This window comes from Kogia breviceps, chromosome 17 (genome assembly GCF_026419965.1).
Source record: "Kogia breviceps isolate mKogBre1 chromosome 17, mKogBre1 haplotype 1, whole genome shotgun sequence".
NCBI classification, from domain to species: Eukaryota; Metazoa; Chordata; class Mammalia; order Artiodactyla; family Physeteridae; genus Kogia; species Kogia breviceps.
In genome coordinates, this window is record NC_081326.1 from 42,520,725 (window position 1) to 42,538,925 (window position 18,201).

At 35.1% G+C, this 18,201-nt stretch overlaps 1 protein-coding gene across 11 annotated transcripts in view; it reads left to right on the forward strand.

Moving 5' to 3' along the window:
- The window catches only part of VPS13B (vacuolar protein sorting 13 homolog B), a 774,679-nt gene that overhangs the window by 83,126 nt on the left and 673,352 nt on the right, over window positions 1-18,201 (forward strand). For all 11 annotated transcript variants that reach the window (XR_010837425.1, XM_067017180.1, XM_067017176.1 and 8 more), the window contains exons 10-15: window positions 290-412; window positions 881-1,018; window positions 1,950-2,037; window positions 8,265-8,456; window positions 12,738-12,907; window positions 15,728-15,922. Coding sequence is in view for 10 of the 11 variants with exons in the window: in XM_067017180.1 (XP_066873281.1) it covers window positions 290-412; window positions 881-1,018; window positions 1,950-2,037; window positions 8,265-8,456; window positions 12,738-12,907; window positions 15,728-15,922 (906 nt within the window). In the remaining variant the exon portion in view is untranslated. The remainder of the gene's footprint in view (window positions 1-289; window positions 413-880; window positions 1,019-1,949; window positions 2,038-8,264; window positions 8,457-12,737; window positions 12,908-15,727; window positions 15,923-18,201) is intronic.

Sequence of the window (18,201 nt, forward strand, 5' to 3'; positions counted from 1 at the left end):
ATAATATGCAACATTAATTTATTCGTTCATTTTTTCATTTGACTTGTGTGTGCTCATATGTATGAGCATATGTATGTTCTTGAAATGCCAGTCATTGAGGATACAGAGGTTTGAGGATACAGAGATAAGTAAGATGTTCCTTATTTTAATAGGATGTGTGATCTGAGGAGAATAAATTTGGAAAGGTCATAATCCTAAAGATGTTTCAACTAATTTAGAAATTCTACAAAGAAAGCTTGTAACATTTTTATTGAAATTCAGGGTCGTAACGCTTCCTTTCCTCTTATAGGCCCTTATGATGGGAGAGCCTTTCTTTGATTGCCAGATTGGTTTTGTAGGTTGCAGAGCCATGTGCCTTAAAGGAATTATGGGTGTTAAAGATTTTGAAGAGAGTATGAATAGAAGTGAAACCGTAAGTCAAAATCTCCCTTTTCCTCCATTTTTTTGGATAGAATGCAGGGAAAATGAGGTGCTTATTGAAGTGTTTAACCGTACCAAAAAATCTGTTAGACTGCATATATCTTTGGCTTGAGAGGGGAACTTTACTGTTTTCCCCTGTAAGAAATTACAGAGCTCAGGGGAATTTAGGAAGCTGGTAGTACTTAACACCTGGACAGTAGTTCCAAATACTTTCCAATTCATAAATGTTTCTTCCTTCTTGTTTATGGCAGCTACTTGGAGTTCCTCTTGGTTTGCTAAAATGTTCTTTGCCGAAATAGGCAGTGAAAATGGAGACAGTATGCCTTGTCTTTTTACAGGACCTCACGTTGTAGTGTGATTTCTATTGACTACTGAATTGGTGTTATAAAACCAAGGTTTTATTTTCTTTAACTGTCTAATGATTTTTTCTCCTGTTCAAAAATTTTGCATTTATTTTCAGGAAGCCTGTTTCTTCATCTGTGGTGAAAATCTGAATATGAAAGGTTTGACATACCTCACAAATTCATTGTTTGATTACCGAAGCCCAGAAAATAATGGTACTCGTGCAGAATTTATCTTGGATGCAGCTAATCATAAGGTCAGAGAATATATATTTGAGCCAAATTCTAGGTTGTGCTGGGTTGGACACTTTGTGTGAATACTTGTGATTGATGTTTCTTCTCCAGTAATATAATCTGAATGCTAGTTGTTTATTGAAACATCTAGCATATTTTTGTCCACTTTCTATATCTAGAGAGGTTTGAGGAGTGCACAAAGATCTCTACTTTTATATAGCACGCAGCCACAGTTAGTTATCCCTTCCCTAATGTTAAAATAGTCATGGAGGAAACATGTAGAATTATTTCTTTTAATTTCAGTTCCTTTTGAAGTGTGGGATTAATGAAAAGAAGTGAAGAATTTCACATTTTACTATATGTAGTATTTGAATTTTTCATATAAGATTTTATTAATGTACTTTTTATGGAATAAATTTAAAAACTCAAAAAGGTTCCTGAAGATTAGTATAATAGAATCAGTGATTTACATTGATTCTACAGACTTATTGTTGAAAGTAAAGAATTTAATTTTTACCTGCATAATTAACATACATTTAAAAATATTTTAGTATATTTTTAGTGTTTGAACTGTTTCACTTAAGTGTACTGAAATATTAAGGATTAACTCTATTTGAGAGTATATATTAGACCGTTTTGTGATGGTGATAAAGGTCAAGACTGTACTGCCCTACTCCATTGTAGGTATTCATTAACCAGACATTATTGACAAAGTGGTCAAATTGTCTAGTAGAATTATAGATGTCCTTTTGTGTGGTCCATAGTAGAGGTGACACTACGTTTTTTAGAAGCCAATTCTTTGTGTAACCTCTGTTCTTCTTTCTGTTTTGGTAATCCTTTGAGCTGGTACACATTCTCCATAAGGATATGTGTCTAATTCTTGATCTATCAGGTTTTAAACTCAAAAGTCTGTTCTATACAATGTATGTTCTGTTTGCTTTGCTTTGTTGGCAGGAGACATACACTGAGATAGCTGGAATGCAAAGGTTCGGGGCTTTTTACATGGATTACCTGTATACAGTGGAGAACACCAGTGGCAAAGGTACTGGTTTCTTTCCTTTATATTTGCTTTTCCTTGAACAACAGAAACAAAGACTTCTTCAGAATCATTTGGTCCCTGACTGATTGTACTCTGTTATATCAGAGTTACCTTCTGTTACTTTGCAGAATGGTTTAATTTTAATGTCATGTTAGAATTTTCTTAGATTCTTAACATTTTTAGTCCTTTCTTTGTGCAGCTGATTGAAAAGATTTTTGTATAATCAACTAGAATTAGTTCTAATATGTACCAAATATTAAAAATTTTGATACATCAGATTTCATATTAAGTTGTCAAAGAGCATAAACATTTCCTTTTCTGTATTAAATACATTTTGAAGGTTATATAGATCTTTTTATTAAAAAAAGAGTTGTTTCAAACAGAAAAGTAGAAATATATTCTTCTAGAAGCTATGGACACAGTCTTTTATTATGTGTTTCATTTTAGTAATCAAACGATTTCAGAAATTTAACTATACTATGTTGTGCTTATTATTCCAGCCTTTTTCATATTGAAAACTTAGTCAAAATAGGGTCACCATTTTTTGTTAATTTTTCATATTTCGATAAATGATTTCTGTTTCAGGTGATGAGTTAGATATTGTGAATGCAAAGAAGACCAAAGCATTTCTCAAGAAACCAATAGGTAGTGTTTATGCACTTAAATAAGTGATTCTAATATAGCATGTTAAGGACAGTAATGTAAACAGACAGCTAAAAGAGGTCCAGGTGAGAAGGGGACTACCTTTGTCTGTGGGGTTGAAGACTTCACAGAGGAGTTGATTTTGAAGGATAGTTAAGTTTTGTTAGATGAAAACAGAAGGAAAGAACTGTAATTTTCTGCTTCCTCTTTTCGTAATGGATTTCTAAATGTTGGTGTTCTCATTGGTCAAACCTGGATTCACTTCTTTCCGTAAACTCTTCCTGAAGTAATCTTATTCTTTTTCATGGATTTGAGTACCTTCTATATGTTGTTGATGTCCATATTTGTATTTTTAGTCCAAACTTATTCTTCCAGATTTAGAATTAAATATATCCAGTGCACACTTGGCATTTTTACTTCTGTGTCTCGCAAATATCTCAAAATTGAATATGTTGAAATTGAATTATTAAAACCCTCATGACCACCTACTACTTCTCCCCTATTTTCAGTGTTCTCTTACTGGAAAAATTTTCTACTGTCTTCTAATTGCACAAGCTGGAAGTCTGGGAATCGTGACACACTTCTCTCCTAGCATCCAACTCATCAGCACATTTTGTCAAATTTTATCTCTAGAATCTATCTAGAATCTGTCTTAAGCTTCACCGTTAATGCTCTCATCCAATCTGTTATCATCTCTAGATTCTAATAGCTTTTTTACTGGCTTTCTCCTTCCACTCTTGCCCTCCTATAATCTATACTGCAATCAGACTCGTTTAATTCTGTGCTTAAAATCTTCAGTACCTTCGCATTGCTTTATTTGAAAATAAAATTCAAATAGTTGATCAGATTTTGCTGTTGAGTTACTTGGTGGATAATGATAACCACCAAGGAAGATAGAGACACAAAAGGAAGATTTTTGGAGGAAAAGATGTGTTTTAAGTACCCGTGGACATTGGTAGAGATGCTCAGGAGTTAATTATATGTATTAGGTTTCCTCCACTACAGCATTCGTATGAAACCTTTGGTAATCCAAAATGGTGTAAAGTAAAGAAGCAGTTACCTTAGGACAGATCTTGTTAACGGATGCGCAAAATAAATTGAGAAAAGCGCGTATGCTCAAAGACACAGTTCAAAGCTGTGGTGGCTTGATGTTGAGATTCTGAGTATAGTTCCTGGGGAAGGAGTTTGCTGGTGCCACTCTAGATGCTTGGGGTTTGCGTTGCCTCTGTAATGCTTTGCTGCAAAACAAGTGGTGAATGCTGTTTTCACCTTTTTTTGTAAAAGTGAAAATTATCTTCAGATTTATTTTGGTTAGGGAAACAGATCTTTTGTAAAAGTGAAATGGCCTAAAGCTAACTTTTGAAAAGCAAGGGATACCTGTATATGAAAGTACAAATCAGAAGTCTCTGTTCTAAGAACTTTGCAAATTTTTATTGTGTTGTAGTTGCCAAATGTAAGCTGGTAGGTTTCCTCTTGTTTAGTATGATGTCTTACACATGTGCTGTGAATTTGGTATTTTGTGAGGTGGAGTATGAAGTAGTCTGCCTATCAAGTAAAGGAAACCTCTCACTGAAAATTTTATATAGGACAGTGTCAACATTTCTGGCCTCCTGTGTGTTCCTTTTCCATCACAGTCTTCTTCCTTCCACACTGGAAGAAACTGCTCTTCTTAGGCTTGTGGTAATCATTTTCTTGCTTTTGGTTTACTGCTTACACAGATACTTTCTCAGCTGTGCAAGCAGATAATTTTTTTGAGTAAATAATAAGATTCCACTGTTAATTTAACTTGTGACTGTCACATGTACATTAAAAATGTGTTCATTCATTCACCCAGTAATCTGTTCACTTGTTCTTTGCCTGCTTTTTGGCAGCTGCTTTCATATGTGTGTTTCTCATTGTGAATCTATATTCACTGATAATATAGTGATGGTGATAATGGCTAATATTTATTGAATGGTTTTAAATGGAAGGCGCTCTTCTGAGTGTTTTACATGTAGTAGCTAATTTAATCTTCATAATAACCCTATAAGTAGATAACAATATCCCCATTTTCCATATGAGGAAACAGCCAGTCCTATACAGGTTTTGTAACTTGGCCAAGATCACACACCTATTATGTGGGATTTGAACCCAGCTAGTTTAAACTCTACAGCTTGCATTCATAACTACCGTGTTCAGATTTTCTTCTTTCTTGGATTACTTGAAACAAGAAATTTGTGAAATTTTCAGTATTTATAAACCTAAGAAAAGTATTTTGAATTCTCAAAAGAGGTTAATTTTGAATTCTTCAAAGAAATATTTTATCTAAAATTCTTGGTTTGTTGTGATGACATTTATTTGTTTCTGTAGTCCAAATTATCAGAAAGTGCCCTAAATTTTATCTTAGGTATCTAAATGCATATTAAACTAATAATTTTACAAAGTTTGTAGTGGATTCTGAAATTTTGAAAGCAGATTTGATTGGTGTGCTTTAAGTAAGTTCATGATAGTATTTACTTAATGTAAAAAACTAGTGAATGCAGTAAGAAAAAGAGCTTGTATTATTTATTTTTGTTGTGATAAATGATGTAGTTGTACTTTACCCACATTATAAAATGATATATAAAGAAAAATTTGGTTAATAAGTTTCTTGTGCTGCTGCTTGATATTAATAAGCATTCTGATAATTATTTCATTTTTGTTATGCTCCTTGAAAGCACTCACTCTTTTAGAAACTAAATTATTTCTTATTAATATAACTTTAAATACTATTGTTATAACTTTTCATCTTTTTTACTTTAAGAAGTTATTGCAAATGTTTTTATGGACCTAAAGTAGATAGCTGAAAATTAATCTACAACAGGAATATTTTAGAGACATAGAGATAAAATTGAAAGTATTTAGTTATTGGATTGAGGAAAAGGATGAGAGAGGGGCATCATGGTTCATTGCCCTTTGAATCCGGATGTCTTGGGAGAGCGTTGGTGTTAATTTAGGGGAATGTTGGAGTAGAAGGATTTGTGTTTCCTAAATTATTCTATTTAAGGATTAATTTTCTAGTTCCTGGGTTAGAACTACTTTTTTTCTTTAAAGGATGGGTTTTATACAGAGACTCAGGCTCATAAGGTATAAGTTAAATACAAGCAAACTTTAATGAGAACTAGTGGGGAAAGAAAGCAGGTGAATTTCTAGGAAAAGAAGACACGTAGGGATATATAGTTCTCATGAATGAAAGTAGATTTCCTTGTGCACTGACAGCGCAGATGGTTGGTGGAGTTGTTTTGGTAGCTTGCAGATTCCTCTTCACGTAGGGAGAAGAATAATTTTCTATTAATAGGTACAAAGGTATGGGCAGATGTAGGCAGTACAGGTTCTTTTGCCTCTGGCTGTCCTGGAGAGACTGGTAAGTCCTTCATTGTAATTAGGCTAACTTGATATTGTCTTGACTCTTAATAAGAATAGCCAAACATTCAGGAAGCTGGAGTGACCAAACATATTGAGGGTGAGCACAAGTAAATACCTTGCTGTAAAGATATAGCTAAAAGCCAGTCACAGTTTTACATTTTAGATAAGCTACTGGCATTATAATCAAGTTGCATTATCTGAAAAAAAGAATAGAAGCCTCCAGACTTCTATTGTTTTAGAGACAATCTGATGTCTAAAAGAAGGGTCTTCATGTAAATTGACATTTTTAAAAGAAGCCTAATAGCCTCTACAGGACTCAAAGCAGGATATTTTCCTTTTTTTTGAATATTTTGATTTGCAACCAGAGTCCTTCTGGTTATCTTGAAGCTACCTCATCCTAATAGGTAACTCTAGAAATGTCTGGTTTAGCTATGGAAAGTAGCATTTTTTTATGTTAATGGTATGTTATTTGTACCTAGTTTATAATGTGACTCTTATTTATGTATATCATAAAATATGTTTAAGATTAACTTTGTATGTTTTATTTGTGACATTTAAGTCTGTGTGTAGTCATCTTGTTAAGAATATATGAGGACTTTCCTTGTGGCGCAGTGGTTAAGAATCTGCCTGCCAATGCAGGGGACACAGGTTCGAGCCCTGGTCCAGGAAGATCCCACATGCCGCGGAGCAACAAAGCCCGTGTGCCACAACTGAGCCTGTGCTCTAGAGCCCGTGAGCCACAACTGCTGAGCCCGTGTGCCACAACTACTGAAACCTGTGTGCCTAGAACCCGTGTTCCACAACAAGAGAAGCAATCGCAGTGAGAAGCCTGTGCACTGCAATGAGGAGTAGCCACCGCTCACCGCAACTAGAGAAAGCCTGCGCGCAGCAGAGAAGACCCAACGCAGCCAAAAATAAATAAATAAATTAAAATTTTTTTTTTTTTTTTTTTTAAATTTAGTTTATTTATTTTTGGCTGCGTTGGGTCTTCGTTTCTGTGCGAGGGCTTTCTCTAGTTGTGGCAAGCGGGGGCCACTCTTCATCACAGTGTGCAGGCCTCTCACTGTCATGGCCTCTCTTGTTGCGGAACACAGGCTCCAGACGCACAGGCTCAGTAGTTGTGGCTCACGGACCCAGTTGCTCCGTGGCATGTGGGATCTTCCCAGACCAGGTCTCGAACCCGTGTCCCCTTCATTGGCAGGCAGATTCTCAACCACTGCGCCACCAGGGAAGCCCTAAAAAATGTTTTTTTTAAAAAAATATATATATGAATAATAAATTTAATTATTTTTTTGTCTCTGGTACTGGGACTAGAGATTGAACTGAACTCCTTTGTTTGAAATGAAGGAAATGTATTTTTGAAAAAGTTACTAAAAGGTGTAGATATAGAATTTTTGTGTTTAACTGGGCCTTCCAAGATTCTAAAGGTAGTAAATGCTGGAGAGTTTTACTTCCCTATTTTTGTTTGAATAAACGTAAGACTTAAGAAGTAAAATTTACTGTATGTTATCACTTAAAATAGTGAATTTATATATTAAAACCAAATCTCTAAGGTGTAGACAGGTTAGATAAGGAGAAATACCTTTAGGTAGTGCTAAGATTTTCTTTAGAAGACAGCCTTGGTTCCTCTTCGACATATGGGCAGATAAGGGATTGGGGAAATTGGATTCCACCCTGTGGAGCATGGCCATAATGATTTTATTCCGGAAAAAGTTCAAAGCGGGTAATACCTATTGTTTACTTCCATGGTCATTAGAAAACTCTCAAGGCACCTTTGAACATGTAGTTTTAAGCAATCAATTTTTCCGTGTAACTTCTAAGATAAAATAGTAGTAAAATGCAACTTCTTCGAGAGTCTCCTTTCCCAGTCAACCTAATTGTATGTGTATAGAATTATTGGGTATAGGCCAATTAGATTTTAGAGAATAATTTTTTAAGAATGACCATTTCATTTTTATAGCACATCTTATAACATTAAATAGATAACAGAAATAATTGTTTTTTAAATCAGCTGTTTTTTGTTGATAATATCTTCTCATCTATATAAAGAAAAATATAGATCAGCAGGGTTCTGTGTATCCAGTTGATGTAGAATTGGTTTTAAGGCATTAAGCTCTAAGCTAAAAAGATAAGAGAAACATTAAAATAATATTTGGTATATCTGATTGATGCTGACCTGTTAATATAATTTTGGCTTCTTGTAGGTTCTGCAAATCAACAAGACTTTTCTTCAGGGAAAAGTGAAGATTTGGGAACACTTCAGGAAAAGTCTACCAAAAGTCTTGTTATAGGTCCTCTTGATTTTCGCTTGGATAGCAGTGCAGTACATAGAATTTTAAAAATGATTGTTTGTGCCTTGGAACATGAATACGAACCATATAGTAGACTAAAACCAGGTTTGTTTTTAGCTTAATTTTGAATCTCTTGCCAGTTGATTTGAATGACTGTATAATCCAATTTGTTGTATTTTGCTAACTTAACGTTTTTAGTATGTTTTGCCTATCTGATTTTCATATATTTACTTGTTAATTTAAAGAGTAAACTTACATGTGGAAGTTATAGGAGAGGTTGGTATTTGAAAATTATTTGCATAAGTATGTGCTTTTTTTGCCAGCATTTGTCAGTAGTTTATTGTCACCTTTTGATACTCTTTCCCTTGTATACTCCTGAAATATGACCAATTTTCCACTTTAGTGGATTCTAAGGAGGAGACATGAAGAAAATGAGTTTTAAGCATACGAATTTAACATTCAAGAAAACTTAGGTCCTACTGGTAAAAAAATTTTTCTGTGTGACTGATATTTTCTGCATGGTATAAAGATATGGTTGTCACAGTTTCATAAAATACAAATTTCCTTTTCATGCAATGAAGCACTCTAGAGCAGGACATAAGAGTATAATGAAGGAGTATAGAATAATAAAGACCTCAGCCTGTGGCATCAGGCTGAGTTCTGACCCCCACTTCTTACTGACCTTAGGAAGTAATCAGCATCACTGATTTTTCCATTTCTCTGTCTCTATGAGTTTAATTATTGCGATAGAATTGGTTAAATTGTCTTCCCAGTATCCATTCTCCTCTTATAGTAATAGAAATTTCTATGGTAGAAATTTTCATGATAGAAATAAAGACTTCACTTCCCAAATGCAGTCATATGCCTAGGTTCTGGCTACTGGATGGGAGCAAAACTTCATGTGAATTTTTGCGACAGGATTTTAAAAGGAAAAGAGTGTGCCTTCATTTTTTTCTTTTTCCCTTCCTTCTTGCTGGAAAGCAATTATAATGGCAGGGCTGGACCTGCTAGCTTCAACTCTGAGATGAAAACTGCATGCTGAGGATGACAGAACAATAAGATAGAGCCTGAGTCTTCAGTAGTGTGGTGGCACCATGGATCCTCTAGACTCAGATTGTTGAGTGAAAGAGAAATAAGCATTGTTTTTATTGACACTTCTGTTATTTTCTTTTGTCACAGCACATTTACTGTTGTCCTAAATGATACGCTTATAGGACCTACTTCCAAAGACTAATGCATGTAAAATCACGTAACATGGTGCCATAAGTGCCTGATATGTTCATGCATTCATTTCTTGCACCTTGCTTGAATGCCTACTCCATTGCCAGATACTCTGATAAGTGCTAGGATAGTATGTACAGAATGGCTAGAACAGAAAACTGTGACAACACCAAATGTTGCAGAGGACATGAAGAAACTGCATCACTGATTCATTGCTGGTGGGAATATAAAATGGTACAGCCACTCCTAAAACCATTTTGGCATTTTGTTAAAAAACTTAACATGCAGCTGCCATATAGCCGAGCAACTGCATTCCTGGGCATTTATCCCAGAGAAATGAGACCTAATGTTCACACAAAAAACAGTATATAATTAATTTTTCTCACGTTAAAACCCAAGCTGGTAGGTACTCCAGGGGACTAGGGTGACTCTGTTTCATGATGTGGTCTTAGACCCAGAATTCCTTTTATCTTGTTTTTCCACCATCCTCTGAGGTATACTTCACCTACATGGTCAATGTTGGCTCACCATTACAGTGTCTAATTTTAATCAACAGGAAGGGAGAACGAGAAAATGGTAGGCATGTATTTTCACTTAATGGCATGGCTCTGTTATCTTATTGACCCAAACTTAGTAACATGTCCCTGCACCCAGCAGCCAGGGAGGCTGGAAAATGTATTCTCTAGATGGAGTCCATATACCTCACTTAAAACGTAGAGAGTTTTATTGCTAAAAGGAAGAAGAAAGTATTGCAATTAGCAATCTCTTCCACAGTGGAATTACACCACACACACACACACACACACACACACACACACACACACGTTTATATAAAATGAATTTTTATTTGAAGCAGTTTATCATTTCAGAAATATTTATGATCTCTATAAAGAAACTGCTGCTAACTGATTTTGTACAGGCAGTTCTCTGAGTAGTTAGCAGTTCCCCTCCACTTTTTTTTTTTTTTTACTTCATTATTGAAGTGTAAGATACATACTGGAAAGCAAACAAAACTAAGGGTATGGTTTTGTGAATTTTGTAAACTTAACCACATCTATGTGGCTAACTGTTCAGGAAATGGAACCTTACCAGCACTCCAGTATTCTCCTTCTTGCCCTCTTTTGGTTATTACTCTGAACCCCGAGCGTAACCACTCCCCTTACTTCTAACATCCTAGATTTAGTTTGGCATATTTTAGAATTCATGTAAATGTAATCACACAGTATATACTCTTTTGCCTGTGGCTTTAGGTTACATTATGTTTGTGGGATTCATTCTCATTTCTTTTTAGTATCCCATTTTGTGAATATACCATAACTTATTTATCCATTTTACTGTTGATGAGTATTTGGTTAGTTTCTAGTTTGGGGTTATTATGGTAGTGATGCTACCAACATTCTAGTACATACCTTTTGATTAACATGTATGCTAATTTCTGTTGGGAATTTAAGGGTGGCATCACTTAGGTAAAACGATCATATATGTTCACCTTTAGTAAATATCTCCAAACTGTTTTCAATTTGGTTGAATCACTTGACACGCCTACCAGCAATGTAGGAGAGTTTTAGTTGCCCTTGATCAGGGGGTTGGCAAATTATGACTTATCGCCTCTTTTTGTACAGCTTATGAGTTGATTATGGGTTTTGCATTTTAAATAGCTGGAAAAAGTACAAAAAAGATTGATATTTTGTGACACATGAAAACTATATGAAAATTAATTTTCAGTTTTCATAGGTAAAGTTTTATTGGAACATAGTCTTGCTCATTCAGTTATGTTTTGTCTGTGACTGCTTTTGTATTACAGTTGCAGAATTGAGTAATTGGGACAAACTGTATGACCCACAAAGCCTAAAGTATTTTTAAATTAATTAATTAATTAATTTTTGGCTGCATTGGGTCTTCGTTGCTGTGCGTGGGCTTTCTCTAGTTGTGGCAAGCAGGGGCTACTCTTTGTTGTGGTGTGCGGGCTTCTCATTGCAGTGGCTTCTCTTGTTGTGGAGCACCGGCTTCAGTAGTTGTGGCTCACGGGCTCTAGAGTGCAGGCTTAGTACTTGTGGCCCATGGGCTTAGTTGCTCCACGGCATGTGGGATCTTCCCGGATCAGGGCTTGAACTCGTGTCCCATGCATTAGCAGGTGGATTCTTAACCACTGTGTCACCAGGAAAGTCCCCTAAGGTATTTTCTTTTCTTTTTAAAAAATTTTATTTATTTACTTATTTTTGCCTGTGTTGGGTCTTCGTTGCTGCACGTGGGCTTTCTCTAGTTGCGGCGAGCAGGGGCTACTCTTCGTTGCAGTGTGCGGGCTTCTCATTGCAGTGGCTTCTCTTGTTGCGGAGCACCAGCTTCAGTAGTTGTGGCTCACAGGCTCTAGAGTGCAGGCTCAGTTGTGGCGAATGGGCTTAGTTGCTCCTTGGCATGTGGGATCTTCCCAGACCAGAGCTTGAACCTGTGTCCCCTGCATTGGCAGGGTGGATTCTTAACCACTGCACCACCAGGGAAGTCCCCCCTAAAGTATTTTCTATATGGCTCTTTATAGAAAAAGTTTGCTGATACATATTTGCCAACTTTTAGTATTCTTAGTCTTTTTCAGTGGATGTGTAGTGCTACCACGTCGTGACATTATTGGCAGTTATCTGATACCAAACTATGTTAACTTGCTTTTGAAATAACTTTTGACCATTTGGATATATTATCTTTTGCTTGTTCAAGGCTTTTTTGCCCATTTTTCCATTGAATTATTTGTTTATTTTTGATTTTTAGGTAGTTTTTATTTTTTAATATGCTGTGGGTACAAGTCCTTTGTGCATATACCTATGTCTATCTGTGTGTCTGTCTATGGCAAATATTTTCACCTAGTCTGTGGCTTGAATTTACATTATCTCAGTGGTGTTTTTATGAAAGGATGCTGTTATTCTTTTAATGACAGAGATTTAAAATTTCTTTAAAATATTTAAGAAATATTTTAAAATATAAAACAAATTTTTACATAGCAAAGGCATAATTTCTAGAGTAATTTATTCTTGTTTAAGGCAACACTTTTACAGCTGCTTCATTGTTGGAAAAAAGAATTTGACCTTAAAATTTGGAGAACTAATTAATTTTTTCATTAATTAAGAAAATTATTTAAAAATAAATTTTCATTGAATTTTTATTATTTCATTTTAGATCTTAAGGGTGAAAGTGAAACAATGATGAATCCCGAAGAAGCGGCATCTTTGGAGGAATATATTCCTACTCGACATACAAGTATTACTCTCCTCAAATGTACCTTCACAGTTTTCATGGCTGAATTCAACTTGCTGGATCACTTGCTACCTGTCATTATGGGAGAAAAGGTATATTTTGTCATTCACTACTTGTTTTCTCATACATGTATGTTTATTGGTCCTGTGATATTGTCAGGGGAAGTTGATTAAGTAATAGAATATCTGTCTATATATAATAGTTATCCATGAAGTTAAAGCAATGTAACTATGATTATTAATTCTTAGAAAATAATTTATATATATTATATAAATAAATAAATAGATTAAAAAAATAACCTCAGGCTAAGGCTCTATAAAGAAATCTTGAAGAGCATTTGCCTTGATGTCAGACCATGTACAAGCTATGACACCTTAGGACACTGCTTTATATCTCTAAGCCTTGTTTTCCTTTTCTGAAAAATAAAAGAAAATTATATTTTTCATGTAGGCTGACAGAGTCAGCCAGTAAAGAAGCAACAAGCCCAGATAGATTCGGATAGTTTATTACTTACATAGACAGCAAAAGCAAATCAGTAATGGTGTTGGCTTGCCTTGTCCCTTTCAGGACAACCCTGAATCTAGAGCACCAAATGACCTGCAGCACACATGGTAGGATACCTGGTTGATAAGGATTCAGTTCTACACTGCAGCTAAGCAGTTATATAGCCTACAGCTGTACTCTGAGAGAGTAGATGGAAAGCCCGGTGAATGAGGGATGCTGATGAGAAAATTTCCCCATAGCAGCGTTTCTCAAGATGGGAAATCGACTGAGAAATGGTCTTTTAGCAGTTCTGTACAAGACCACCTATTTTCCCCTGTTCTGATAATATCACAGGGTGCTCCACCAAGGCTTAGGTCTTGTGTGGTTTAGCCTTGCCTTGTGGGCTACATGGATTTTAAGATTGTCTGGGTACTGGCATAGAGCAGTTCCCCCAAAGTACCTAGCTCCTAGAATGATTTTGAATGTTCAGTGAGATAATGCATGTAAACCATTTTGCACATATTAGGAACGCAGTGATTATTACTGTGTTTGTTAATGAGGACTTATTAGATGCTTAATATTTTAGGTCCATATACAATGTATTGCTTTCTGAGTCTGCCATATACATATAAGGTATTATCTATTATCTTTAATTTATTATTTTGGGGGTTATATTTCTTTTAATGGTGACATGATGATGATTATAGAAGTCAAAATTGTCCTAACTTTAAATAAAAAGAACTTATGGAAGTTCTTATGGCAGAGAAGAAGAAGAACTTATGGCAGAGAATTAAGATATATCGTTTCATTTTGTATATTTGCTCTCTATCAGCCACTCATAATTGTTCATTGTATTGCTGGGTAAAGAGATCATCTGGGGGAAATTTCAGTGGAGAAGAATTAAAACATGACAGTATACGCATGAACTTTAATGTAACTATGGTTAATAAGTTCAAGAAAGAGACAAAAAAGTGGAAGATTTCAAAAGACCTCAATCCATTAAAAAAAAGAAAGAAATGAAATTCTGGTGCTGAAAACTATAACACAAACTAGAAATAAAAGTATAGAAAAAGATACACCATTTAAGTGCCAATCAAAGGAAAGATAGAGTGGCTATTTTAATATCAGAAAATGTAGCGCTTAAGACAAGGTATTGATAGAAATAAAGAGAGTCATTCCATAATGATAAGTGTTGACTCAAAGAGTGAACAGTAGATAATTCTCAGGGATATGTTGAATGAAAGAAGGCAGACATGAGTATGTACTGTGTGATTCTGTTTAAATGAAGTCAAAGAACAGACAAGTGAGAATATTGGTCACCCCTGGTGGGGATTTGATATTACCTGAGAAGGGATATAGGAGACCCTTCTAGGGTGCTTGAAATGTGTGATGGTTACATACATACAAGTTTGTTGAACTCTATGTTTAAGATTTTGTGCTTTACTGTATATTATATCTCAGTAATCCAAAATAAAATCCCTTAGTAAAGTAATTGCTCAATACGTGATGGTTTAAAAATTATTAATGAGTCAAAAAGGAAGAACTGTATCTTCAACTTATTTTTAGGCACAGTGTTTCTCAATAATGGCACTACTGGCTTTTTGGATTAGAGAAGTATTATGTAGTTTTACCATTTTTAGCCAATGCCTGCTAAATGCCAGTACTGTTCCCCTATTATTATGATAATGAAAGACAGACAAAACAATTAAACTGTTCTTCCTACACCTCTGGATGGAGGGTCATACTGTTCCTCATTGAGAGCTACAGGTATGGGAATAAGTTCAAGGGCTGGAAGGGGTGGCTTGCTAATTGGGTTCATACCCTGGACATGTTGAAATTTATCTGCATTTACTTGGAAGCTTAGAAAGTTTCTGTAACGCTGAAAATACGAAGCCTACCTCAAGATTCTTAGGACTTTATGAGCCTTTAGCATGTTTAATAGTAGTAGATAAAATGTGGATCGGAAATTTTTCTGTCCTGCAAACTTTGCTTATTGTGAGCATCTCTCAGACTGTCTTGAGTAGTGCACTTAGTCGTTTAGTCATCTAAATGTGAATAAAGGGAAAGAAGATAAAGGCTCTGGAATATCTAGGATTTTTTTGTGTGTGAATTACTGAGCTTAAGAAAATACCTTCAATGTACTGAGGCACGTTGTGACAGTATTCTAGTTGACTGAAAAAATAAAAAGCTTTAGCTAAAAGGGCATTGATAATTTCACAGTAAATAGGCATTCTTTGAAATCTGGGATATACCTAAAAATATGTAGAAGGTGTTTCTATTTGGTTACGGTAAGAGCGTCCCATAGAAAGGCATCATTTCTAGGATGATTTGATATCACTGCATAATGTGTCACTCTGAAGCTTGTATAGAGGGCATTGCACATCAGTCACTTTCTTCTGAAATATAAAATGAACACTATTATTTTCTAGAACTCAAGTAATTTCATGAATACTACAAACTTCCAGTCTCTTCGGCCTTTGCCATCCATTCAGATACTGGTGGATAAAATTAATCTGGAACATTCTGTGCCGATGTATGCTGAACATTTGGTGCATGTGGTCAGCAGCCTTACTCAGCCTTCTGATAATCTGCTTCATTATTGCTATGCACATTGCTACCTTAAGGTATGAAAAGTGAATTTTCTTGTGTATTAGTATTTGGTTGGCTTCGGGAGAGTTAAATAAATCTTTTTTTTCTTGGAGTTGTAACTTTACAGAGTTAGTACCCCGTAAGATGAGATTTAAATAAGATATGATAGGTATATTCATTATTCAGCATAATTAATATAAAAATAACAGTGTACCTATTTTAAAGATTTCTTCAATTATTTGGTGTTAATAGCTCGATATCTGTAAGATAATAGTAATTATAATTTTTAAAGATTGTATATATCATTGATTATAAGCAATGTGAAAGAGCACTAAGGATGTTTTAAAAGATTCATGATTTCTTTGAGGGGAATATTTGTGAGAGACAATGTTTTATAAAGCGAGTTTAATACATTTTTTTAAATCATTTTCCTCTTATTGAATTCATGTTAATTTCTTAATGCCAAGGAAAACTTTTTTACTTTAAATCAAGTTATTTAAAGTTAATTATTGGAGACTTTGCTCAGCTCTTCCATCTCTTCTTTTTAATAAATATGTGATACATCCCACTGTAGGTACTTACAAATAGATAAACTCAGATGTTGAGTAATAAGTGTTTTTGCTAAGCAAATACACATGTATAATCTAAGTAGAGATAGCATGTACCTAATTAAATTCTGTTTTATGGACTAAAGGAAACTATGTCAAGTTGAAATCAAGAATAAGTACTAAAAGTGAGAGAGTGGCATGGACATATATACACTACCAAACATAAAACACATAGCTAGTGGGAAGCAGCCGCATAGCACAGGGAGATCAGCTCTGTGCTTTGTGACCACCTAGAGGGGTGGGAGGGAGGGAGATGCAAGAGGAAAGAGATGGGAACATATGTATATGTATAACTGATTCACTTTGTTATAAAGCAGAAACTGACACACCATTGTAAAGCAATTATACTCTAATAAAGATGTTAAAAAAAAATAGAATAAGTACTAAAAATGCACTAAATTTTATGTAAAGTACTGAAAATTAGAGAACTCCAAAAATAGACTCCTGGCTTTATTGTTTCATGCTTTACAGTTTGATGTTTTGAAGTTCTTAAATATTTGTGTCTTTGTAGAGTAAAAAGAAAGCAATTTAAAGATATTAGTTTTAGATCACCTCCAGGCATATTTAAATTTAAGGTGTTAAAATTTGATTGTTTTCAAACCATGTAGAGTGGAAAAACTCATCTTTTTCTAGATGTCCATGCAAAGCCCATTTTTAAGATGATGGAGAAGGAAATTCTACTTCCTAGATGGAGGAGTTGACAGTATTATGTTACAAAGGGGTGTGAACACAGGAAAGTATGATTCTTTGGGGGTCATTATTATAATGATCTGTAACAAGTGTTTTATGTCATGCAGAGAGTAGCAGAAGATATATTTGAAAGTTAGATACATACTTGTGCTTTTTTATTCACTCCCACAATTAATACACCGAGGTGTATAATTTTTTTTTAATATTGGCACAACTTGAATATCAGGTTATATTGTTAAGAATATTTGCCTTGTTTTATCAAAGCAAGTATAATTTTAGGCAGTTCTTTCCAAGGTATTCTACTTACGTGGGATTCATTCATTTGGTAAATACTGAGTTCTTTCCATACTGCAGACACTCAGCATTAAAGATGAAACAGGCATGCCCTATCCTCAAGGAAAATGGTCACCAAAGCTATTGGTCACCAATATGGTTGTCATTCATACTGACATAAAAGTTATTGGAGGGCTTCCCTGGTGGCGCAGTGGTTGAGGGTCCGCCTGCCGATACAGGGGACACGAGTTCGTGCCCCGGTCTGGGAGGATCCCACGTGCCGCGGAGCGGCTGGACCCGTGAGCCATGGCCGCTGAGCCTGCGCGTCCGGAGCCTGTGCTCTGCAACGGGAAAGGCCACAACAGTGAGAGGCCCGTGTACCGCAAGAAAAAAAAAAAAAGTTATTGGAATAGTTGTTTACCACTACTATTTGTTAATATGTTAAATGCTCACTTGAATTTCCAGGGAAATATAAAAGTTACAGTTTAGTCTAGATAAAGTTTTGGTTAGTTTGACTACAGCTATAACGGATAAGTTAAATGTCCCAGGAAGTCAGGTGTTGGGCATAGTATAATATATGTAGAAAAACTTTTCATTGGTATTAAGAATATTGAATACTCTAAAAAATAAAGTCTTTAGTCTTGACCATTTGATTACATTAAAAAAATGTCATTGCATTTCTGATGCTTATTCGGTGGCCTAGTACATTTTAAAAAAACTTTCAGGACTTGGTAGAGAGTTTT